General features: G+C 37.4%; 1 protein-coding gene across 1 annotated transcript; it reads right to left on the bottom strand.

Annotated features, from left to right (window-relative positions):
• Window positions 1-1,753: 1,753 nt before the first annotated feature.
• On the bottom strand, window positions 1,754-26,805 carry ANKDD1B (ankyrin repeat and death domain containing 1B). The gene is made up of 15 exons (XM_015820150.1): window positions 26,679-26,805; window positions 23,547-23,650; window positions 22,371-22,469; window positions 18,363-18,461; window positions 18,164-18,268; window positions 16,409-16,507; window positions 15,270-15,368; window positions 14,313-14,411; window positions 13,248-13,346; window positions 11,861-11,959; window positions 10,655-10,753; window positions 7,870-7,965; window positions 5,775-5,964; window positions 3,374-3,505; window positions 1,754-1,858 (listed from the first exon to the last, which is right to left on the bottom strand). Exons 1-15 carry the CDS (start codon window positions 26,803-26,805, stop codon window positions 1,800-1,802), a joined length of 1,605 nt encoding a protein of 534 aa, XP_015675636.1. The 3' UTR covers window positions 1,754-1,799.
• Window positions 26,806-27,022: the final 217 nt, after the last annotated feature.

Genomic DNA, 27,022 nt, shown 5'->3' with positions numbered 1-27,022 from the left:
ATCTCTTAAAAAATTCCAGTGTTGGAGCATTCATAACTTCTGGAGGAAAGTTCTGATTAAATGTTCTGTCAGAAAATTTCTCCTTAATTCTAGATTGCTTCTCTCCTTGATTAATTAATACTAATACTACTAATAATAATGTTGGAAGGGACTTGGGGGTCATCTAGTCCAACCTCCTGCTCAGGCAGGAAACTCTATACCAGTGGCTCCCAACCTTTTCTATACCCTGCACCCCTAGAATGCTTCTGATATATTCTCGCACCCCTTACAAAAGTTCAAAATAATGGCAACGAATTATGCATATACACTATAATTTTGAAAATCCAAGTTTTCGTACTCCCTGGAATATCGTCTTGTACCCCCAGGGGGTACGAGCAACCCCGGTTGGGAACCCCTGCCCTATACCATTTCAGACAAATGGCTGTCCAGTCTCTTAAAAACTTCCAGTGTTGGAGCATTCACAGCTTTTGGAGGCAGATTGTTTCATTGATTAATTTTTCTAATTCGGGACATTTCTCCTTAGTTCTAGATTGCTTCTCTCTTTAGTTAGTTTCTATCCGTTGCTTCTTGTCCTGCCCTCAGGTGCTTTGAAGAATAGGTTGACTCCCTCTTCTTTGTGGCAATCCCTGAGATACTGAAACACTGCTATCATGTCACCCCTCATCCTTCTCTTCATTAAACTAGGCATACCCAATTCCAGCAACGTTCCTTACATGTGTTAGCCTCCAGTCCCCTAATCATCTTTGTTGCTCTTCTCTGCACTTTCTAGAGTCTCAACTTTTTTTTTACTTTTTTTTTTACATTGTGTCACCAAAACTGGCCTTACCAAGGCACTGTAAAGTGGTATTAACACTTCACGTGATCTTGATTCTATCCCTGTTAATGCAGCCTAGCACTATGTTGGCTTTTTTGGCAGCTGCAGCACACTGCTGGTGTCAAAGCAATAATATCCTATATAATTAACATTAGTCGGAACCGTGACAGCTGGCTCATATTTAAGTGATTGTCCACTAGGACTCCAAGATGCCTCTCACTGTTCCTACTATTGAGTGAGGTACAGTATACTGTACCTGTGCATTTGTGTTTTTCTTCCCTAAATGTAGAACCTTACTTTTTTCACCATTAAATTTCATTTTGTTAGATAGTGCTCAATGTTCAAGTTTGTCAATGTGTTACTGTTTTTACACAAGTGTTCTTAGAAAATATCTTATTTAAAATATCAAAGAAGTATATTTGTGGAAGCAGTGTGACTATCTTCTCAAGAAATGTTTTCTTTCATTCTACAAAAAATTAACTGAAAGAGTATTATGTACAGATTGCATGGCAGAGTTGTTAACATACCTTCAGGTGCAAGTGGACTCCTACAGGAGTTTTCAGTCATACACAGGAGAAAAAATAATAATCTACCATTGACTAAAATTATTTTCAAGCAGATCTTCAGTTACTACCATGTTCATTTCCCCACTGCTTTTGGAACCCAAGAACTCATATAACTCCATATTCTTTTTCCAGCTCCAAATATAGGTCACTCCTGTTTAGTGAGGTACAGCCACTCAAGATTTTAAGAAATGAATCAGTAAGCTGGAGAATTCTGAATGGTGAAGTGGGATTGGAAAGAGCCAATGGAGGTTGAGAAGTCCTAGTCAGCATGGGAATGGGAAGTTGATGGGGTGGGAGATATTACAGAAGTGATGAGAAGATAAGCCTTCTTTATAGAGAAACAATGAATAATTTGTTTATAAATAATATTTTAATACTCATTTATGATCCTATTTGATTGCTCCAAATTCCCTTGAATTTCATGAAACTGAACATTTCTTGGATTCTGTGCCAGCATTATTTTCTGCTCTGAATTTTTCTGCAAGAGGAAACATTCTTGTTAGAATTCAGAAAACACAACATGCCTTTAATCTTTTTGAGGTGTAAATAAGTTCAGGCATAATATACAAAGTTTAGTAGCCACTCAAAACCATTCTGCTGCTATATGTATAGTTACTTAAAATTAAATTAAAATTACTACAGATTTATAAAGCTGAAATAAGCCCCTCTCAAAATAAAACTGGCTTTGCTTTTATTGTACTTACTGTAGTAAGAAATTGGATATATTGACCACTTACTGCCACTTTCTTTCTTATATGCTTACAAAGCCCAAGGCTTTTTGCAATTCTGTGCTTACCTAGAAATAATTCTATCAAACACATTTGCTTAGAAATATATTCAGGCATCCCTAATTATATCGGTAGTCCTTGACTTACAACAAATCATTTAGTGACCGTTTGAAGTTACAACGGCATTGGAAAAAAGTGACTTAAGACCATTTTTCACACTTATGACCATTGCAGCATCCCCATGGTCACATTATTTTCATTTGGATGCTTGATAGCTGGTTCATATTTATGACGGTCGCAGTGTCCCAGAGTCATGTGATCATCTTTTGCAACCTTCTGACAAGTAAAGTTAATGGGGAAGGCACATTCACTTAACCACGCCACTAATTTAACAACTGCAGTGATTCATTTAACAAATGTGGCAAGAAAAGTTGTAAGATGGGGCAAAACTTACTTAACAAATTTCTCACTTAGCAACCTAACTTCTGGGCTCAATTGTGGGCATAAGTTGAGGACAGCCTGCATTTGCAGCCTCTTGTTTTATTTGTTAGAAAGTTTGATTATACTTCTGCCTGTCCAGCATACTTATGTTACCTCCTATTTTTCTTTCTTTTTGCTTACAAAGACATGTTCTCCCTCTCTGCATTGCCTTTCCATTTTTGTATTTGATTTATATCCCCCTTTCATTCAGCAGCATACCCAGTGCACTCTCCTCCTATTTTCCTCCATAACAAAACCCCTGTGCTGCAGGTTGGGCTGAGAAAGTGAGTGGCCTCAAGTCATCTAGTCGTGCTGGCTGGGGAATTCTGAGAGTTGAAGTCCGCATGTGTTAAAATGGCTAAGGTTGAGAAACATTGGTCTAGAAGATTAAGGGTCTGCAACCTTGACAACTTTGCTGGCTGAGGAATTCTAGGAACTGAAGTCCACAAGTCTTAAAGTTGTCAAGGTTGCAGAACCCTGGTCTAGACTCTCTCCCTGTTTGAAATATGGAACCTCCTGGCTTTTATCATAGCAAGCTACTCTGCTGGAGCAGGACTGGAGAATAAGAACTAGATGAATAATGTCATTTGGTTCATCATGTGGAAACAAGCTGCTTCAAGTGTTTTTAAGGGGCTTCTCACTAGGAAGCATTGTCTGAAGACCCCGTCAGGTAAGAGCAAGTCTGTAAATCAGTTCTCTGTAATCTAACTTGATTTGCCCTGAATTTTTTTCCAAAAGGGAAAAGTGAACAGGCTCTAAGTGTGATGCTTATTACAATTGCTCACCAGCCAATTGTTGAAATCCCGCACTTATCAGATCCTCATATAAATATTTAATGGGATTCTGGCCAGCCATCAAAACACCATGTAACCAGATAAGAAACATTCTGTGTCCATGTTCCTTGTAGCTCTTTTTCCCTAGAGGATAATATACAAAATGTTAGCCTACTGTTTGGAGAAATGCTTCTGTGTTAAATTTTTGGCTGCAAAGGTTTGTTTCAAGATTACATTCTTTCAAGACCTAGATTCTTAAACTTTTTTTGTTGGAAAGGGAAGGTAGAAAAGACTATGGTAGTAGAGGTAGAGCATAATGAAGATCAGGCCAATTAACCCTCTTTCGTTCCCTCCACTAATTCCTAAGAGGAAATATGAAGAGATCTACTACTAGAGAGATGCCCTTTCAGCAGCAGATTGCAAATATATAGAAGACAGTAATGTTGAGGATGACCTTACACAAATGAGACATAAAAATCTGATGACATAAGTCCTTTTTTATATTAAGAAGTTGTAAGAGATTGTTATTCAGCCCCCCTCCACCTCACCACATTAGCAGTCAAAGTGTTATTTCCTAAATTGTTTTTGCTCTCTAGGATGAAAGTTATGGGGATTCTGTATCTTTCCATGGGTGAGACAGTGGCTTTGGCAAGTATGGTTTTGAGAAAATAACAGGAACACAAAGCATTAAACAGCCTTGGCGTTCCCATCTACAGCTGGATATTCATTTGGGAGGGGTTCTATTGCCCCTCTCCTCATAGTTAGGTATTTTTAGTGCTCTATGGAAACAAAACAGTTATTTTTCATATCAGAAAATATGCTCCAGGGCAGTAGCTAAAGTTTAAAATGTCAACAATATAAAATAATAAGCATCTAAACTGTGCCAAATATTAAATAGGATAGAATTCAACCTGCTGAAAGATGTACAACAGACATCAACATATAAACAAAATCATGAAGCAATCAAAACATTTTATTCTTTTGTTAAAAACTGAATCTCCTTTGAAAGATCAGAGTATGTTCCTATCACAGAAAACACCCCTTCCTAATGTATTTATCTTACCAAAGCACTTGGAGAAAGGCCTCCTAAGATACAAATAAAATATGGCAGGTTTAAGACGGTATGGGGAATCAGTAAGTATAGATGCTGAAGGGACAATCAGTTGGAATGCAGACTAGCTTATTTTAGACCATATTCAAGGGATAAATTTGTATGTCTGTTTTTATCAAGGGATAGAGAGGCCTTGTCTGTCTGTTTTTATCAGTGGAGGTTCCTAGATGTTCAACAGTAAGGGAGGAATGGTCCTCTATAGTGTTAGTATGTCTAATCCAACCCTGTAGGAGTTGAAGAGTAATCAAGTAGAAAAAATAGTTTTTCACTTAGTGTAACGGAATGAGGCTCCTATTTCATATATACTAATTGGATGTTTAGGAAATCCTGATGAAGGGATATAATTGTCTAGGGAGATTCTCAGTTATCCAGGTCACAGTTGTCTCAAAGGTGCTTTTTCAAAAGGCAACTAGACTGCTTTCTGAGGAAGAAAAAGAAGTTTCACTTCTCATCCAAGAAGCTTCATCACTTGTGACTGGATGGTGGGGGGATGGAAGGATTGTATTTTTTTGCAGTCATCTGGTCATTGGCACTCTCTGGGAGAGTCGTGGAGGCCACTTAGGGGTTTCTCTGTGTCCTCAGGGTCACCTGAATCAGAGTGCAAATGGTTATGGACTTCTTGGAACTGCTGAAAGGACCATGTTGTAGATAGGAGATAGGTGGTTTAAAAGAGGGGTAAAAGAGTCCATCTATGTTAGAACTGAACAGACCTCCCTCAACAGAGGGGGAAGAATATGACACCACCTTTCGTATCTCCCGTCTACAATGTAGTCCTGTCTTGTTTGCAGCAAGAACTAGAAGAATCATCAATTTCCAAAATGCATTTTATTTAATCTGTTCTGAAGAAGTGTAAATATTGAAATAGACATTTGATATAACATATGCTAAAAACTGCAGCTTGATATTGATGAAGCTCATAAAGGTGGACTCTAAATCCATGTTTAATGCCTTGAATTTTGACTGGCCTATGTAATGATATACACCTTTAACATTTAAGAAACTTCACAAAATGAAAGCTACAGTCTCCACATACTGCAATGAAATTGTGCTTTGTTTTTCTTTAAGCACACACATAATCACATATCTATTTTTCTAATTAGCTTAGAAACAACATTTACAAAAATATCCAATAGTTATTTTATTTCAATTTTCTTCCCTATTCTTTTTTAAAAACACTGAAAGAATTGAGTTTTATAAAGAAAGAAGTCTATATAACTCAGAAATACTATCATGGATTTTAGTTAACTTTCCTATACTTGGAATGGGAACACTGGATTTTTAAAAAAAAATCCAGCAACTTACCTGTCCACTGTTCTTCTATTGCTTTGATTTGTTCATCTGTAAACTTCCAAAATTGTGCCAGTTTTACCCATTCACGCATTTTTAACCTATTATATGCTAGATTCCAAAGAGATGCACGGATCTGTTTGGTCTGCATGTTGTGATCTTGTTTAAAAGATAGATTAATATCTGACACATTACAGTGATGCTCCTGCAAAGGAAATTTCAGGGATTATATCACGTATTCTTGTTTTCACTCTCAAAGAACTATAATCTTTGGATATTATTCTAAATATTTTACAAATGTTAATAATGTCAAATACATGTTTTTCTTTCCTTCTGTTCAATTACAGTATGTCCAATTGAATTATGTCCAACAAGGTTTTTCAGAAATAGTTTACCGTTGCATCCTTCCCAGGACTGAGAAAGTAACTGGCTCAAGTGTCAAAGGCAGGACTAAAACTCAGCTTGTAGCCTTATGCTTTAACCATTACATCAAACTGGCTCTCTAGCTATATGGTACTGAATGTCAAATCCTTCAGCGGTTTTCAATTCTTCAGTTTTATATGCCTTATTCACCAGGCTCTGGCTGATGCATCTTGGAGTACTAGTAAAAGTAGAGGCTTGACAATGCTGAAATCTGCTCACAAATCACACTTTGGGGCTTTTCAAAAAAATGCAAGCAATGTACTCTGCTTCCCCCAAATTGTCCTACTTCTTTTATACATTATATTTATCTGCACAAAGTTATTTCATAGCTCCTTTCCATTGATAACTTAGGAAATAGCTTATAACATAGTAGGGAATATTGTGGAAGTGAGCTCTCCTTGTTTGCCTATAACAGACATTTATAGAGAGGCACTTTCTATTACAAAGTTGCTCAAAAATCAATACTTGTTCTTATTTCCTTTGGTCATTCTTTATAATCTAATATCATTTTCCTCCTTTGCCTGTGTTAGTAATAAGCATTAGCAAATATATTTATCTAGCCTCCAAAGCAGCCCCTTCTATTCCCTATGGTACAAAACAGTTGCTAAAAAAATCTTATCCATACCAGGTTCACATATAAGACAACTGGGAACTATATTGACAAGTATCAATATAGTTAATATCACACAGCATTAAGAAAGCCAGGTAAGTCCAAACTAAATCTATTTTATTTGCAACTCCTACTCTGTCCTCTATCTTCAGTTGTTTTCAGCAGGAGAAAGTAGTGCCATACAGTATGCAGAGTAGAACCTCCTTGTTCTCTTCAGCAAAAATGGAGGGTTCACAACTTTATACCGTAAAAGCCTGAACAGATTTGCCATATTTCTGTGCATCCTGTTCTACAGACCTTTGCCCAGGAGTATCAAGGAAAGAGGCAAAATCTTGCACTAGCATCAACACAGGTGACACCTTAATTGAAGGAGGTAATTAGTAACTAGATTAGGTAAGCTGATGATTGTTGCCTTATCTAGCTTTCTGGTTTCTAATACGCCCATGTGGGAGGAATGGCAGAACCTGAGGGTGGAGTCAAAAGGGAGAGTAGCCTAGAATTCCTATGTAGCCAGAAGCAGACTAAGTCCAAACCTCCTTTTCTGTGGATCCTTATCTAACTCCAAGCTGGTGCTGTTAGTTGAGAATATTCCTATGCACAGGCTGCAATAAACCAGTTTTGCAATAAACCGGTTTATTGGACCTTCACATCTGGACCTGGTCTTTCACACCTGACAGCAGCCAACATATCCAAGCAGACACATTTTGGATTACACTTATGAAAATTATCTTTGGAAACTACCAATTTCTACAAATGCAATGATTTCTTCTGTCAATTTTTAACACTATCAGCTAAGAAATAAAACTGGAAATTCAAGACTTCATTAGTAAATAGAAGTTAAAAAGCAACCTAAGAATTTAACTTCTTTAATATCTTATCAATGATGGCGTAAGGAAGGGCTGCTGGGCAAAGTGAGAAGGGAAGAGAAAGAAACAGGATACTTCTGATCTACAATTTCCTACCAGTTCTGCAAGGAAGCTTCAAACTCCAGAACTAAAAATAAGGTATTTTGCTTATGAAATTCAATATAATAGAGAAACATGCTTGACCAGAAAAGCCAAATAAGTTGTGTCCTACCTGTTTCCAGGTGTAGTACCTCTCTGCTTTTATAATCATGTCTACAACTAAGGCATGATTGCTTCTAGATGCTACAGCAAGTGCAGATTTTCCTTGCTAAAAATGTAAACATTGTCAGTTATTAAACTAAAGGTATACCCCCCCAAAAAATCTGTGCTAAGGTACAAAATATGTTGCAAAATTCTCTAATCTCACTGCCATGTATCTTGAGAAGTGTTTTTAAACACTTTTTTAAAAAGTCATTTTGGCCAGCAACAACCAATTTTTTTTAGAAATCTAAATATAATTCTGTATCTAAGTAGGTAAAATGTTTCCATGGATTCTCTATTTCCTCTTAAAAAGTTAAAAATCCTGCAAACCAGCTAGCTACTGCTTTTCACTAATCTGTGTAGAAGCACAAATATTTCCAACTCAGATGTACTTCCAACCTATTAAATTTGTAAAATTTTGAGCAGACTTTTAAAAAAGTGAGTTAGTGGCTACAGGTATATTTACATGCCCCACTTTGGCTCAATGTTGCCTGGATAGTAGTTCTTGAAGGACACCTTCACAATACAGCTTTCTTCCCATAACAAAAACCACCTTGATTTTTTTTTTGTAATTTAAATTGGCGTTTTCCATTTTCTCCCAATAGATACCTTACACATGACATGAGTGCTTTGGTAGTAATTGAGCTAATAATATAGCAGGATTGGAACCTACCCAGTACATATTGGTCACTTTCAGTGGGTAGTGGCTGACAGGCAAGCTGTCTGCTGGCTGAAAGATATGACTCTCTGAAGTCCTATTTACACTCCCTTCCAAGTTTCCATGCATGGTGTGCTGCAAGTCACATTAGCAGATTGTGTGCATGGTTGTGGCATGTGGTCCTGCAGGAGCAGTGCCTACTGAGAAGATTGCTAACATGGCTGCTGGCACATCATACTGTGGTGCACATGCTGAAGTAAGAAGATCGTACGTTATGACATCAGACTGGAATTGGTGCCCTCCTGCTTCAACCAGCACCACCACCAACCTATGCACGGAATGGTGGCATGTGTGGGGCAAATCAAGTGAAGGAGAAAGGAGGGGAGAGTGTCTCCCGCTTTTCTAGAAACTTTTTGGATCAGGTGCTGCAAGTAATCCATGATGGATAATCTTGGTAAAGCAAGAGTGGATTGTTTATTAGGTTCTGAAACAGAGCTAAATCTCTTATAGCCATCTGTTAAAACTTAGCTCCTTCCCCAGCTTCAGCCTCATCTCATGGTAGACAGAAATGGGTGATTGTTTTTTCCACCATCAGCGAAATCCCTCTATTTCTGCACAATAACTTGCCTCCGTTACAGATAGCACCACTCAACCAGTCTTGTTAACAATGATAGCAGGAGCACAGGATCAACGGACCAAAGCCCCACCCCTTTTTAATATCTGTGTGACATTGCACATTCCTAAAAAAGACTTTGTGCTACTTTGACCGACATTTTTTTTTGCATTCCCTCTGCAAACACCTCTAAAAATATTTAGACTAGCTGTTTTACTTGTCAAAATAATTTTCCTCTTGCCTTATGCATTCTGAAACAGAAAAAAATCACAGAAGCTTCAGAAAAGAATAGAGAAATGGAACCATCTCATTTCTAAGATCTTCTCTATCTTGCAGCTGCCAAATTTTTGGATTCATTGCAGTACCCTGACTTCATGGTAAAATTACTGTGCTGGGAGCATATACTAATATTTGATTTAATCCCTATTTTTCAACTAAATTCAATTCTATTCAAATAAAGCCTAAAAAGTTATATATTTATCCACCCACCCACCTCTTGTGGTGGTTAAAGGATAATTGTTGGCTAGCTTCATAACAACATGGCAAAGAAGATGGGATAACAAATATCGATGGCCTACCAATGGCTAATTGGTAATTCATTGTGGAAGCAAGGATTTGGACTCAAATCTGCCTCATCAAAGCCCAACAAACTATCTGCTGTGATGCACTGCCTTAAGATATTCCTCACAAAGTTCTAAGATGAATGACCTGCTTTCTAAAGTTGCATAGGCTTTTATTTCATTTTGCTGTGGGCAGTCTCGTCTAGGCAGCAATAAAGTTATTAATGAAACTGGAATTAAATCTGCTTTTGGGTTAAGCAAAAGTGGAAAATCAAGGCTGCAGACATTACTGTTGCATCACCTCTATCATCATTCTCCTCAGCCACAAAGGCTGTATTCAACACCTTTAAAGCAAAACCTAATAGTCTCACTTACAAGACATGATTACATTTGGTAAATTTAACTTTGATTTGGTTTTGGTGTAATGCAACCTAACATGTTTGATTAGGTCATACTTAAGGTAGTAAGTGACTCCAGGAAATGGATCGTCCCAGTTAAGTATGCTGTATAAATGTAGCCAAAATGTTAAGAATGGTGTTCTATAATGGGAAGTCTTATAATTATAGAATGCGGCTATTTAGATTTTCCACTTAACAACCCACCCGTTAATTTAACAAATGCGTTGGGGAGAACACAGATGGGGTGTCATTAAGATAGGTGATTCACTTAACTGCCCTCCCAACTTTCAACCATAATGGGAGGCTCCATTATAGTTGTAACTCGAGGATTAGCTGTACTACATTATTTCACAAATGCAAAGAACAAATACTGTTATTTTATGTCTGGCACCACAGGTCTTATTCCATTATCTCTGTTGCACGTTTTAAGGGATAACCTAAGTCAAGAATTCTATTTTAATACAAGATCATCTGAAAACCAAACCAGGACATGCAGGAGAATTGCATTTTAATAGAATCATGAATACCTTATCTACCATGCTGAAGTCACAGCCTGCTTTTAGCAGTGTTTCTATCACGTCCACATTTCCAAGGTCTGCTGCCAGATGTAAAGGTGTTTGATGTCTCTTATAGATGTAAAGGATAATATTATTCAGAAATCTTTTCCATCAAAAAAATGTAACAAAGAAGTTAATATTCACAGCATGTAAAGAATAGAATTAATATGGCAATGAATAGGTTTGGCTCAGGGCCTGTTGCAAGTTTCATCTTTTTGCAAATAAAGAGACATGGATCAGGCAGTGCACTTTCTCAATGGCAGTCCCCTTTCTCCCATCCAGAAGTACAGATGGCCCCAATGCTGCTGGCAGTTTGAAACAGCTAAAACAGTTTTATGGTAGCATGCATTTAGCTCCTAGCTTACATGAGATTGTATTTGTTTTAATAGTGTGATTGTATGTATTAATGACTGTCAATGATATTACTTGAATAGTTTGCATTGAGATTTTACTTCTATTTTTGTCTTTTGCACTTTATTTTGTGTATCCTTTCCTGAATCAATTGGAATTGAAACAGACTATGGATATGATAACATAACATAAACAATACTAAATAAGAGCAAATGAACTTAAATCAATGACATTTAATCAATCACAACTGAAGTTTTAGCAAGTCAATAATTTAATTCCCAATCTGTATCCACCCAATTCTGTATCTGTATTGTTTTTTATTATAATTATTGTTTTAAAAATATTAATTTATGCGTAAAATATCCTGGAATATTTTTAATATTTTTCAGAATAAACATGTTATTCAAACTTTTTCTAAAAATAAATGTGGCAATGTTGTTGTTTGCTTCTCTGTATGTATTTATGTGGAAATTAGGAAAAGTACCAGGGTGTCTCAGGAGCTAAAGTGGAGATTTTCTCTTTACCTTTGTTAAAAATACAAAGATTATTTCCCTGGTAATTTTGTCTGAGGATTGTATTGGTTTCATGGAAACATTTTATATTTGAGAGTTGAAGTCAAAGGCAGTAGCCTAGACAACAAGCAGTCAAGCCATAAATCAAATTATAATGCTGATATGTTAATATGTACCATATTTTTTAAAAAGTATAGCATGTGTATATGTATGTATGTATAAATGTATGTTTTGTGTGTTTTACACATACAAACACACACACAAATATTGTCTCCAATATTCAGTTCATATGATTCTAACAAGAATTTCTTACCTTATTTAGGCAATTTATGTTATGGTTTGCCTTTATTAAGCTATTTATCACTGATAAATTATTTTTTGTGATAGCCAAATGTAGAGGAGAATTATTTTTCTGTAAAGAGAGGAGAAATAACATAATGAAACTATATTTATTCATAAGAAATCATGCTTGACCAGGTTGAAAAGTTTTAAAATATGATGAAAACCTTTGATAACAAATCAAGTATATTATTCCAATAAGTTTATTCAATATTTCCATTTTTCCATTAGAAGCCAATATTCAAATGGATAGCTTATGCATTTACTTTAACAGTACTTTATGAGTATACATCCATTACAAAACTGGAGTTTTATTTCAAATGTGTTAGAATATTAAAATACCTTTCTTTTTAGCATATTTTAATGTCACATATTCAGTAAACGTCTCCCATAGTATGTCTATCATGCTGATGGTACAGCTTTTAAAACAGCATAGACCAAGGGTGTTTTCCAAGAGAAGATAAAAAATGTCAAGATGGCGATCACAACTACGCAATTAAAAAAGCACATCCTTTTTTATATCCATTGCAACACAAGCACAAGGCAAGATTTTGATCACATGATTGTGGCCACCATCTTGACTTTTTTGAGCCCCCTTTGCAGATAGCTCTGATACAGACTATTTGGCTACTATTTGGCTATTTGAAATAATATAGAAATAATATAGAAACATATAGATTGCTAAAAGTCTTCTCTTTAATGTTCTTGCTAGAAGACCTGTATTGCCAATAGCTTTTTTTTGCAATTTTCTTAAATTATAGAAAATCTCTTAATTATTTGCATATACTATATCTCGTCACTGACACGTGTTTATAACTTTTACTTTTTTATATTTAAAAATCCTGAATTTTTTAAATCCAAGTTTTTTATATTGTAATTTCATTCAATCTTTTTTTCAAATCACAGCTACTGCTGTTTGCACAAAACTTTCATCATGTACCTTTTTTTTCAGTTACATTCTGTGATGGATTTTTGAATGAGGAAGATGAGCCCTTTGATTCTAGTGTTTCTAATGTTTTGCACCTGCAAAACCAGGTGCAAGGACATCGCCCAAATTTATTTGCAAAGGAATCTCTTATAACCATAGCAAATGTATGAGGTACATATATTGTACGTCTGAAAACGTTACAGAACAATTCCTCCAGTTGAACATTTTTACTTATATTTATTTCAGGGTTAGGCATATTTTAATATTCACTTAGCAAAACTGAAAGTAGAATGTTTAATTGATTTATGTAGACTGTGGTTCTTCTCTTTTTTATGGCTTGAATTATGCATAACTTTAGCTATCACCACTTTCAGAGAATGTCGAGAAATGTCAGGATATAACATATGAGAAAACAACAATAACAAAAAGTCACCTGAGACTGAGCATCCAGATCAATATTATTACTGATAAGAAATCTGACCAAAGGTGTGTGTCCATTTTGGGTTGCAATATGCAATGCACTGGCATTGTGCTGAAAGAAATATGTTGAAAAGAAGGGAAAATAATTTTTGCTGTTAATAATACAATGTAATTCAAATGTATGTTTTTGGAAGATATGTACAGTTGTGCTAATAACAAAAAACTAATTAGGCCAATCTCCAGAAAACACATTTGGAGAATAATTCCTTATCTTTTGCCACAGTTATTTCACGTTTTATCCAAATCTACACCAAATACATGAATAATGTTTTTTATACTCTCTTCTACCACATCTCCTTAAGTAGTTAGTTCTGATGGAGAAACTCTGGTTCCTTACACCATGGTTTCTAATCCTACTCAAATAGAGGAAATATGATTTAAGACGCAATATTTTCTGTGAATGTGGGTGTGTGAAAAGATGAGGGAAATGGTTAAGAAAGGAAACAAATTATAGTTTTCCAAATCAAAATCATGCATCTTAGCTAAATCTATCAGGCTAAAGTTGCATTTGTATATTCTCTTCATAATAAACGAAATTACTTCTCAGAAAATATGCATTGGATTATTGCTGGATGACAGGGAAAGCACAAAATGAAGTTTTAAAAAAATCATTATTTCAATTTTTCTAATAGCTGTTTCATATCATTAATTTGAATTATTGGGATGCTTAAGGGTTACTATTAACAATAATTTTACTACTGTTTTCTTCAGCTTTCTTGAACTTTTATATTAATGTCGCATCAAGATCCTTTTTATTACAAAAATAAGTAATAAAGAAGACACAAATGTGAGATGGAGATGAGTTAACTGGGGCTAAAAAAATCCAGGTGAATGATATACACTAGAAAACTTGAAATCTAGTGTTCATCTGAATTTTGCAGCCCAGATCTAGCACCCTTGTTACTTTAATACAAATTTCACAAAAGCAATTTATCTGGTTTTTAATTCACAACATGGAAAAATTCAAAAAAATATTATCTCAGTAAATGAATAAAGAATACGACGTGTATCTACATACTTTGTTCAAAATATTGATGTCACTTCCGGCTTCCAGTAAAAGGTCAGCACATTTTTCATGGCCTCCTTCAACAGCCATATAAAATGGTGTTTCACCATTCTGAAGAACAATACAAAAAGTAAGTACGGTATGTCATTAATGTCAGATACAGTTGCTTACAGTATATACAGCTACCCAATACAGGCTCATAGGAAGTAAGAATATTTTTTCAGATAATTTATATAAAATGGAAGAATTATTAAACGTAATTTTTCTATTGAAACTTTTATATGGGACTGCAAAATACGTATGCCTGCAATTCAGCAGTTATTTATTTTCAAGGTGGTTCATATTTAATAATTGGCAAAAGAGAAACTCAGAAATAATGATAATCCTAGCACCAATCTTATGCAATGATAGATTTTACTTGTACATCACCAAATCAAAATAGACTCATGACAATTTACCAAACACTCAATATATCTGTAAACAAAACTTCCACAGAGATATAATTACATGGATTAGAGTAATGTATTCCACATAGGGCTATTCTTGAATACCATTCCAGAGTTGATCTAGAATGCAGTATTGTGGGTAGTGTTGGGCATGCTTTGTTATGCCTGTGTGACACCCATTGTTCTGTGATCAGCATGGATTATCAATTGGCTTATTGCAATTCAAGATGCTGGTTATCACTTTAAAGCCATTCATGGTATAAAGGCCTAATTATTTGAGGGTCCACCTGTCTCTAATTGTTTTTACCTGTCCAGTATAATTGGACAGAGTGGGCATGCTGTGAGTCCAATTGATTAAGCAGTGGTATCTTGTAGGAACCAGGAAATAGGCCTTCTCTATCATCGTACCTCCCCTCCTACCCAAAGTAATGTAATAAAGGTCTTCCTGTCTGAGTTTTGAGCATGAGTTGCTTTTTATTTTTTTTGCTTCACACATATTTTAGCATATTTCTTGTATTTTTACCTGATTGAATTTGTTTATATCTTCCCACTGCTGAAGAAGAATCTCTACCACTTCATCATGGCCATTTTTAGCTGCTAGATGCAAGGCAGTGTTTCCTTCCTACAAAAATATACATAGACATCTAAGAATGTAGGCTTCAATTATCACTAAAAACAAACATACTTGAATCAAGAATAATAAATATAATGCTAGATCTGTAATAGAAGACTGCATATACCTGGTACATTGATATTTTGATAAGAAGTATCCAGTCTGGCATTTCAAGTAAAATATGCTTTTACAATATTTATTATTAAGACATTGTTCAATATGTTTGCAAATTATCATCTCATTATTTGGCTACTTAAATTTGGGGGAGAGGTAAAAATCGGCAGAAAGTAAATTGCCTTGTGGACCACAAAACCCCCCCTCCCTTTTTTTAATGTGATCCCTTCTCCCAGAGCGACCTGTTGCACTTATTCAGTGCAAACCACTATATAACACCAATATGACTTTCTACTGATTTTTTTTCCACAGAAAATGCAATCATACTTCTGGTAGATATAATGCAAATGTAAGACATTGAGAAACAAATGAAAAGATAATAGTGTTCTAACATCAGTGTCCTTCAGTGCTCACTGACATCAATAAATAGAAAATGTGGCTTCACCTGAAAAAAAATCTACCTGCTGGTTTTACTTTTTTTTTCTACATCCCAAGTGAATGTTAGAAAAATCTTAATAGTAAGGACAGCGAAATGATAACTGGAGAAGCGACAGGTTCCCTTTCTCTGGAAGTGCTTAAGTGGAAGATAAGAGATGCTTAATATGCACAGAGAATTGGACTCATGGCCCAAGTGTGTATTTTAGAGAAAGATTTTTGTCATGTAACAGAGCAGAGGAAGAATTGGCAGCTGAGAATATCATGCTGAAATGTAGTTTAGTAGGGAAGTGTGAAAAAGGAGCAGGTATGGATTCCAACAAGCCAACAGCACAGGACCTGAAAGAGGAAGCTACTTCACTCCACCACAGCACAGGATCTGAAATGCAGAGACAATAATAATAGTCTATTGGCGGTCTGTACCATTTCCCAAAAGAACCCTCTCACAATTTAGTACAGAACATACAAAATCAAATAACTAACTTTAGAAATAGACTTACCTTATCCGTTTCTGAGGTAAATAAATTAAGGGTAATCAACTCATTTATCATTTCTTCATGGCCCATTTCAGCTGCCAGGAGGAATGGCGTTCTCCCTTTCTGGGAGGAAAGTGAAGTTAAAAGACACTAAGGAAGAAAATCAGTATTCTTTCAAGATTAATTACCAATAGCTCTAACCAAGTTGGAGGTAATTTGTCCCTTTGGATTGCACATGGTCCCCAGCCAAACTACAAAATTATCTACAGGTGATCTACAAGAATGCTGAGCAAGATGCTCAAACTCTGCATGAGTATTTTCTGGTGATGCTACAAGTGCCATATGAACCTGAACAAGACACACCAGAAGGGTTGAGACTCTAGAAAGTGTACAGAGAAGAGCAACAAAGATGATTAGGGGACTGGAGGCTAAAACATATAAGGAATGGTTGCTGGAATTGGGTATGTCTAGTTTAATGAAGAGAAGGACGAAGGGGCACATGATAGCCGTGTTCCAATATCTCAGGGTTTGCCACAAAGAAGAGGGAGTCAAGCTATTCTCCAAAGCACCTGAAGGCAGGACAAGAAGCAACGGATGGAAACTAATCAAGGAGAGAAGCAACCTAGAACAAAGGAGAAACTTCCTGACAGTTAGAACAATTAACCAATGGAACAACCTGCCTCCAGAAGCAGTGAATGCTCCAACACTGGAAGTTTTTAAGAAGAGACTGGACAGCCATTTGTCCGAAATGGTATAGGGTTTCCCGCCTGAGCAGGGGGTTGAACTAGATGACCTCCAAGGTCCCTTCCAAATTTATTATTATTAGTAGTAGTAGTAGTATTACTTAAACAAATCTGACTCAGGATGGCCTTCTAATCCCATCATTTAACTTCTTTAAAGTGATGCTAAAGGAAGACAGGGTCTGCAGGGTTTTTTTAATGGAAAGATTTCTAAATGCTGCTCAAATCAAAAAACAAATCTTTAAAAGTCTCATGTATTACTATATATGTGATGTGACACACAGTATACGCATAATCTTTTAGACTAGATTCTTCAAGATCACAGATAGCCTCTAGAGGCTTGTTAAGAGCCCTTCGAAAAGTAGCTATCACTTTGCAACCTTTAAATAAACAAAAGAAGAAAGTCATTAAGTAAATGGAAGTCAACCATATTAATTATATTGGAGTAACTGAATGTTATTTTTATTAAATTAAAATTAAATTAAATTGAGTTTAGATTTTGAGCCAAGCCTTTTGAAGTGCAGCCCCCAAATTTACAGGCCAAATGCAGCATTTAGCCCAGCAACAGCCTGGTATCTTGATGCATGCTCAGAATTACTGCAGAGAATAGGAGTATGAATATATGTAGGATCAGTTAATATAATTAACAACATATGGTTAATCAAAAGGAGCCAAAAATACACACCAGCAATATCTATAGGTTTGTGTGTGGGTGGGCATTTAAGATGGCAAAAAGATGGGCATAGCATTGTGATGCAAGCTGTGCCCCTTATACATGTGCTAGTAATATTGACATACTATAAAAGGAATGAGACTAGCATAATGATGCTGCATCCACCAGCATCTTTGCCAGGTTTGACTCACTTCGTAAACAACACTGAATAAAACAAACGTCTGTTCTATCAATATTCATGAAATACAGAGAAAAAATATATGGAAGCCATATTTATAAACATGCTCAGTATTTTAAATACATGTATTCACAGAAATAATGTTAATATCCATTGTCTAATTATAGTATTCTTTGCACTCATAATACCTCATCGGGTTTATTGAGTTCCATCAGGTGAAGATCTCGGATAAAATAATTCACTATTCTAACACTATTATTCTTAGCAGCAAAATGTAGGACATTCATGCCTTCCTAAAAAAATGAAAGAAGAGTTACTGAAAACAGAATTAGAAATCTTTCTGTTGTGTACATGGTTGTTGCTGGCTTATATTTTGAGATACCATACCTGGTTCTTTGCTTTTTGATCAGCTCCTGCTTTAATTAACATCAGCATTATTTCCAAATTACCGGACCATGAAGCAAGATGAATTGCAGTAAGGCCATGCTTTAAAAGTAAGTAAAACAAGTAAGCATAAACTTCGAAGAGACAATGAAATTCAAAACTAGCCTTTTAAACTCTGTTTTATTGGAAAATAGGTAGATTCCCTCATCTTTGTGACAGCCCCTTAGATCAACAGTCCTCAACCTTTGTGGCTTGGTGGCCCGGCTCGGGGGAGAGAGGGGAATTGGGTTACACAAGCGGCAGGCCAGCGCACACACGCATGAGTGCCCACGAGCCCACCCCTGGCGCAAGTTGAGTTGCATGTGTGTGCACATGCTCCAGCCAGCCACTCACGCAACCCAATTCTGAATAGACCATGGCCTGGCACTGGGCCGCAGCCTAGGGTTGGGAACCCCTGCATTAAATACTAGAACACTGCTATCATATCATCCCTAGTTCTTGAACTCTCAAGGTTCCTCCTTCCGTTATATATTCAAGATGGACAGTATTTAATATTTATTTGCTACGTATATGTAGGGATGTGGATCTATACATATGTTGTTCATAGTATGTTTAGGTGTGCGTCATGTATGTGTTTCACTTTGAGAGCAGGCAACTAAATTTCATTTTTGATGTGTGCCGTTGTGCCCACAGTAAAAAAAATGACAATAAAGGCTATCTTATCTTATCTTATCTTATCTTATCTTATCTTATCTTATCTTATCTTATCTTATCATCTTATCTTATCTTATCTTATCTTATCTTATCTTATCTTATCTTATCTTATCTTCTTTTAATTAAACTAGACATACCCAATTCCTGCAACCGTTTTAGCCTCCAGTCTCCTAATCATCTTTGTTGCTTTTCTCTGCACTCTTTCTAGAATCTCAATATATTTTTTTATATCATGGTGACCAAAACTGGATGAAATATTCTAAGTGGTCTTACCAAGGCATTAAAAAGTGGTATGAACATTTTGTGTGATCTTGATTCTATACCTGTTAATGCAACCTAGGACTGCATTGGCTTTTTTGCTAGCTGCAGGACATTGCTGGCTCATATTTAAGTGATTGTCCACTAGGCGCCAAGATCCCTCTCGCAGTTATTACTATTGAGCAGCAGAGGCATAGCGTGGGGGGTGCAGGGGGGGCCGGCCGCACCGGGCGCAACATCTGGGGGGGCGCGCTCGCACTCGCAGCTCTCTGCCCCTGCCTAAAGTGCAAGTTGGCTGACGGCTCCCTCGCCCGCCTTCCCCACCTCTCAGGCCGGTCTGCCGTGTCCTGGGCGCCTTTCAGCACCTTCTGCTGCCTCCTGACCCGCTCCCCANTCTGCCTCTCTCTCGCTCTAAGCGCGATTGCAAGCTCGCTGCCTGCCCAGGGAGGGGAGAGCTTAATAGGAGCGCGGGGGGGCGCCGGGGCTGCTACTCTCTTCGTGGCAGCGGCATCGCCTTCCATGCTGGTCCCATCGCAAGCTAGACACGCCCCCGCAGGCTCACGGGAAGGATGGGAAAAGGGGTGGGCAGTGCCTGTGTTGGGGTGGGGGAAGGGAGTGGGGGGAGGAAGAAGGGATCCGTGGGGATATGGAGTGTGGGAGAAAGAGTCGGAATCCAAGATGCTCAAATCTGGATGGGCTCCCAGCAAACGCACACCGAAGAAGTGAGGGGAGAAGGAAGAGAGGAAGAGAAACAGTGGGGGTGGGAAAGTGCTAAAATCCACGGGTTAGGGGGCGCAAATTACTTGCCTTGCCCCAGGTGCTGACAACCCACGCTACGCCACTGCTTACTCAACCCTCACCCACAACCTCATACACCCTTTTGCTCCCTCCCCACCCAACAGCAGCCACTTAACTGCTTGTGGGCCTGGAACCTTCACTTCCTTGTCTTCAAGGCATCCCAGAAGACAGTGTAAATTAGTTCAAGAATGCTGCCAAGAAAACCACATGAAAGAGAGCCTTTAATACTGCTACTATTACAGAACAAACCAAAAGATCAGGTAAGGGGAAAAATTATAAAAAAAATGGAACTATTCTGAAGCAGCAAACTCTAAGCATGCTCATAGGGCATATTGACATATAAAGTATAAAAGGCTTAGCAAAATCATACTGGATATCTAGTTGCAACACACACATACATATATATAGACACATGCACAATAAATACATAGATACATACATAAATGTAAAATTACCTGGATTTTTAAAAGATTTTTTATTTTATTTTCAGAATACTGACTGGTGCCAGCTCTAGAATACTACAAATCTATAAAGCCAATAGCTCCATAACTGAGGTAATGAAATATAGCAGCAATAAAACAAAACAAAGACCATGCAAATTTATCTTCTTCAGATTTCCTGACCCTTTTTTACAATCTCTGTGTTTCATGCTCTATGAATAAGACTCTTACAGTTATGTAGAATGTTATTGGTTTACTATTCCATTAATTAATTAATTAATTAATTAATTAATTAATTAGTAATTGGAAAGAATGTAGCATTGTGTTGGACTGATCTTGTAACTAAACAAATCACATGTAAAAGAAACAGAAATCAACCTATGAATCTATCACTCCATGCTGGCATTTGTGCTGAATAGTTAAACTCTACCGCCTGATTCATTTCTAACTCTTTTTGCCATTGATGGCATTTTGAAATATCCACAGTGCTCAGCTATGATGTTCTGTACAAATACTGTTGGTGTCAGATCAGTAATTTATGGAAGCAATTACCATATCACTATAAACAACTAAAGTAAAGTGCCCTGGGTGTAAAATATGGGCACACTCCAGAAAGAAAAGGCTGAATAAATTTTAGAGGTGCTTCTTTAAACTCCAATTTGCAGACTAGGGCAATAAAATAAGCTTTTTTTTCATTGATTTGAAACCCATTGATTAATTGCAGCAGGATGACCTTNGGGGGAAGGGAGTGGGGGGAGGAAGAAGGGATCCGTGGGGATATGGAGTGTGGGAGAAAGAGTCGGAATCCAAGATGCTCAAATCTGGGTGGGCTCCCAGCAAACGCGCACCGAAGAAGTGAGGGGAGAAGGAAGAGAAACAGTGGAAGTGGGAAAGTGCTAAAATCCACGGGTTAGGGGGCGCAAATTACTTGCCTTGCCCCAGGTGCTGACAACCCACGCTACGCCACTGTTGAGCAGGAACCACCTATTCTATACCCATGCGTTTGGTTTTTCTTGCTGAAATGTAGAACTTTACATTTCTCACCACTGAATGTCATTTTGTTAGATAGGGTCCAGTGTTCATGTCTGTCAAGATCCTTCTGTATCTTGAGCCTATCTACTGGAGTATTGGCTCTTTTTGCTACCTTAGTATTGTATGCAAATTTGATAAATTCCCCTTCTATTCCCTCGTCTAAATCTTCAGTGTTCCACAGAATCTTACAGCACTTTGGTTTTGCCTTTAGCCACCTTTAGAATATTGCTCTATCATTTTATTTCTTATCTATTTAGCAGGAAAACCCTGAAATGACATATTATTAATTCATTTTTTCCAATAGCCTGGCCATGATTAGTCAGAGATATTAGAATTAATGATTCCATTAAATGTATTGTAGGAGCAGAGATATTTAGTCAATGTTAGTCAAGGATCAGAATGAGTCTGGTAGCCTCTTTTTAGACTAACACAGAGGTCCCCGACCCCCGATCCGCGGCACACCACCAGTCCACGTCACACCAGAAACCAGGCCACACAAACAAGCGAAGTCCCATCTGCGCACATCCACAGGATGCAGGCAGCACATGAAACCATGCATCCCCAACCCACAGAAAAACCTCTCTCCATAGAACCGGTCCCTGGCACCCAAAAAGTCAGGGGCCACTGGACTAACACGTATTATTAAAATTCCTTTAAAGAAAATATGTTAGTCTAAAATGATACTAGTGGATTACTTCTTTTCCATAAAAGAGCCTCTAAGTCTGTTTCAGCTATTCTAACATAGTAATAAGAAATCAGTTGCATATACCTTATCTGCAATATCAACTCTAGCTTTGTGATGGAGAAGAAAGTCAACTGCCGATATATGATTTCCTGCAACAGCAAAATGGAGGGCTGTGCGTTTCAACTAAAACATGAAATAAATCATAGGGAATAAACACAGAAAATAAAAAGCAAAATTAGACATAGCAAGCATTTAAATTGAGTAAATTAAACTATGGCTAATATGTAAGCCTGTTTAATGAGTCATCACCTTCCCAACACATTCCCAAAAACACACCATTTCGTAAACCTCCACGTCTACAGTGCAAGCCTAAGAAAAGGTGTAGCTTTTGTTTTATTTTTAAAATTAACAATGTAGATAGAAGATAGAAAAAACATAGTAAAATTTCAGTAAACAAATGATTTACCATTATCACAAAATTCAAATTTCATTGTTTAATTAATTAAATGTATAGAAGGTTCATTATAGCATCTTAAAAAAAATTCTATAAAACTTTAAACATTAATATTAATGGTGATATTGCCATTATTAGTCATTGTTCCAGAAACAAACTATATAAAGAAAAAAGAGGAGAAAAAGATAAAATAAATTAATAAAATAAATTAATAAAACAAAGAAGAATCATAAAATCAATATTAAGTTCTAAATCCCTTACCATTACATCTAAAGGTGATTGATTGCATTTAAGTTTTATAAACACTCAAACTGCTCCTACTTATTATCTTTACATCAATTACTTTCTCTTTTAAAAGTAAACCATACTGTTAAATGTCTGAGTATGTGTGGCATTTATTTTTGTGTAACATATAATATACAGAGGAGCCATTATTGCTTAAATTTACTCAAAGTTCTGTGCTGTATATGAATTATTATTCATTTTGCCATTGCTGCATATTCCTTATGTTTGGTCTCCCAGTCTCATATTGTCGACACAGGGTCTCTTTTCCAATGTTGGGCCTAATTTTGACTGTGTGGCCAAAAGGTTCAGCCTATCAATGGACCAACTGACTGGTACAGCAAGACTGTGCTTGCTTCTGCTTGCCTCCATTCTCAGAACTGCACACCTCTAGTGCAGGAAGAGGGCTAAATAAAAGTCCCAAAGACTAAAGAATAAATACTATTTTTTTCCTAAATTAAATAATGAAGAAACAAAATCTGCTTGTTAGAGAAATTCATTATAGGAAGTGCTTTTATACTTACAACATTTACAGCATTAATATTAACTCTTTTCTTAAATAACCTTTCCATAGTGTCCAGATTATTAGTTTTAGCAGCATGCTGAAATTCAGTCTCATCTGGAAGCACTGCAGAACAAAGAACACAACTTCTATGGTACTGAGGAAATTCTGATAATAATCTTAAATAACTAAATTCAAATTATTTTATTTTTCCCCAAAGTGTTGAGAATCTATTAAAATACTCCCATGAGATCTGGGTTACAGTATCCTCAAATATCTGGTGACTATTACAGCTGAGTTAGATTTGAACTTTTACCCTTCTGATTCTAGTCCGGAATCTAAATATAGTGTATCACACTTCTACTATGTTTCCCCGAAAATAAGACTGGGCCTTATATTAATTTTTGCTCCGAAAGATGTTTTAGGGCTTATTTTCCAGTTAGGTCTTATTTTCGGGAAAATATGGTGCTAAAAAAAATGAGTCCGTTTGGCTGATGATCTTAACTGGGGCTTATTTTGGGGGTGGGGCTTATATTACAAGTGTCCTGAAAAATCATGCTAGGTCTTATTTTCCGGCTAGGTCTTATTTTTGGGAAACACAGTATTAAGCAATGTAGGTATAGTTTGTATTTTTATTTCATTCATTTTCTACAGGACCATATACCCATAAATATAATTAGAATCAAGTATGTAAAAATTAATTTAAATTTAAAACTCTACAAAAACCAGAACCTGATTATCTCCGGGATTACTTACTCTGAAATAAATTTGTACATTTAGTAAGATCTGTGAGAACAACCCATCTACTGAAAGACCCATCTTCTACAGGATCCCTAAGCAAGATCTTTTCAATGGGTGGTTTGATGTCAGCCCTACAAGGTAAACTAAGAAACCAAAGCCATATAGATCAGGGGTCCCCAACCTCCAGTCCGTGGACCAGCACCGATCCGTGGCATATCAGCAACCGGTCTGCACAAACAAGCAAAGCCCCATCTACGGGATGCAGGCAGCACAAAAAATCACATGCCCTCCGGTCCACAGAAAAATCTCTCTCCATGGAACCAGTCCCTGGTGCCCAAAAGGTTGGGGACCTCTGATATAGATCACAACTACTTTTATTATAACAGCTATAGCAATAGACTCTTGCAAGTCTGAATGTGCTTTCCCTCCCTTACTTTATGAAGAATGGGACTTGTCTGGGATGTTTACTTACCTTATTTTCTTAGAAAAGGTTCACACCTCTTTTATCCATTGCTTTGGTAGCAGCTCCTCCTACCATCCTTCAAAGCAGTTCCCTATGCCCTCTATATCCCCTTTGTGAAGCACAGCTTGCTCTTATAGAAATCTCACAGATTGACACAGGGGCTAAGCTACTGGACTAATGAAATTTAGGTCTCTCTTAGATATGAAGGCTGGCTAGATGACTTTGGGCCAGTTACTCTCCCTCCACCCAACCCACCTTATGGGGTGGTTGTTATGGATGACAGGAGGCAAGAGCACCATGTATGTATATTGCCTTGATCTCATTAAGGAGAAAAATATTTCTTCTATATATGTCACTCTGAACTGTTGGGAGAAGAGCAACATGGGAATAGTTAATAAGTTAATTAAGAAATTACAATAAAGGACAGCAGGGACTGTCAGATACCCCAATGGGAGCTTTCTGTGGCAGAGACCCAAGGCTGTCTCCAGGAGCCTTCTCAGTGTGCTGCACAAGGCTGCTTCTGCTCTGCTTGATCACAGCTGGTTCTCTGGGGGACAGAGCTGAAAATGGGGAGTTCCAATGTGATAGTGAGTCTCAATCCCTCTTGTTCTCCCCAAACCAAGAAGCCTAGTTGGCATATTTATTTTCCATCCCATTAGGAACAGTGGCATACCCAACTGGGTAATGAAAAATGTCCTCCCATTTCTCTACCAGTTTCTACCTATCACCACTATACATAGGTTTTCTATATTTATATATAATAAGAATGATTTAAACAGATTTCAAATAAATCAAATCAGACTTAGATGGGACGCATGCTTTCAGGAACTGGCAGAGGAAATAGCTTACCTGTACTGATGCTTACAAAAATAATTTTGTGAATGAGCAAGCTTACCTCCTTGGCTGTGGCTACCATGCAAAAGAGCTGCAATGTAGATCTATACAGCAGACCTACCAGTCAAAATGGCACTGCATGATTGATGTTCACAAGCCTTATAAAATAGGTGTTTCCATTTTCTGTTAGGAAATCTAATACTTTGGCCAGATTTCTTTGTTTAAGTATATCCTTGGGCGTTGAATATTTTTTGTTATTTAAGTCAGTGTTGATTCTGGGCGATTGCCTGGACTAGTCCTTGCAGTTTTTTTCACTGGATTTCAGTAGTAGTTTGCCATTACCTCCTTTCTAGGGCTGAGAAAGAATGACTGGCCCACGGTCCCTGGCTGGCTTTGCACCTGATTGAGGCAGGACTAGACCTCAGAGTCTCTCTTTTTCTAATCTGATCTCTTAACCATTAATATCAAATTGGCTCCCCAATTTTAAATATTTTTAAATTTCCTCTGAATTAAAATGAACTTTAAGAAATGCTTGCCACATAATATGAAATTTGCATAACCTTGGTCTATTCTACTACCTCTCTCAAGATTCCAAACGGGAGTTGATTGAAATAAGAATGAACTCTTATCAATTATCCCCCCTCCAGGAAATTGGAAGCATGCCCTTCTTTCAAACGTTTTCAAAAGGTTATTTGAGCATTTACTATTTCAAAAGAAACATTATTCAAAGTTTTCAGAAAGCCCTGAGAATGCAAATTCCAAATCTGGGCTGGACTGGATTTCAAATTTCAGAGGGTTTCAATTGGAAATTTCCTATAGGAAACGAATCGCTGCCCTGTTCGGTCCGTCTCCCTCTCTGGAGGATTTCCTCCAGGGCGGCTGTGCTCTTTTGCCTGCTTTTTAACTGTTCGGGATCACCGGAACCTTTGCAGAAAAAGGGCCAGACAAAAACGTCCAACCGAAATAGCTCAACACCTCGCAAATCCCCAACGACCGATGGGGCTGCGCTCCACATTTTGGAGCAGAGGTGCGTGCCGGAAGAGCCCCACAAACCGGCGGTCTTGCCCAAACCAAGGCTTGGAGACCTGCCTCCGCCTCCCTCTCTCCGACACTCACAAGTCTCCGCGTTGGCCGCTTCTGCTGCGGCTGTGGCCTTCGAGCTGTCGCCTTCCTTCACAGTCAGGTTGAAAAAGCCCTTCAAATCAGCGAGGCCTTTCACGGTGCGGCTCCGGATTTCCTCCATTGCGGTACCTGCCGAAGCAGCCTCCTGGAGAACGGCCGGCGGAGGAAGCCACCCGACCGTGTCACTTTCTAGGGACAACTCCCTCCAAGCACCTGTTTTCTAACTAGATAAGGAGGGGGAGGGAGGGAGAGCGCGAGCTAAGAGAGAGAGAGATATGTGGCCTTTCAGTGGGTCCCAATCTTGAATTTTGAATTTTATTTTATTCAATTTTATTTTA

The sequence above is a fragment of the Protobothrops mucrosquamatus genome, unplaced genomic scaffold (assembly GCF_001527695.2).
Source record: "Protobothrops mucrosquamatus isolate PMUCROS unplaced genomic scaffold, P.Mucros_1.0 scaffold1076, whole genome shotgun sequence".
Classification (NCBI taxonomy): Eukaryota; Metazoa; Chordata; class Lepidosauria; order Squamata; family Viperidae; genus Protobothrops; species Protobothrops mucrosquamatus.
Note: the sequence above shows the minus strand (reverse complement) of the source record. Positions and strands in the feature narration are given on the sequence as shown.

Excerpts from the sequence above, each read along its gene's own strand:
- ANKDD1B (XM_015820150.1), bottom strand. The coding sequence starts at position 26,805 with ATGGAGGAAATCCGGAGCCGCACCGTGAAAGGCCTCGCTGATTTGAAG. Across the intron at positions 15,369-16,408 it reads TTACCTCAGAAACGGATAAG|GAAGGAAACACTGCCTTGCA; the intron begins GTAAGTCTATTT and ends ATATTTTTGTAG. Across the intron at positions 5,965-7,869 it reads GGTACTACACCTGGAAACAG|GAGCATCACTGTAATGTGTC; the intron begins GTAGGACACAAC and ends TTTCCTTTGCAG.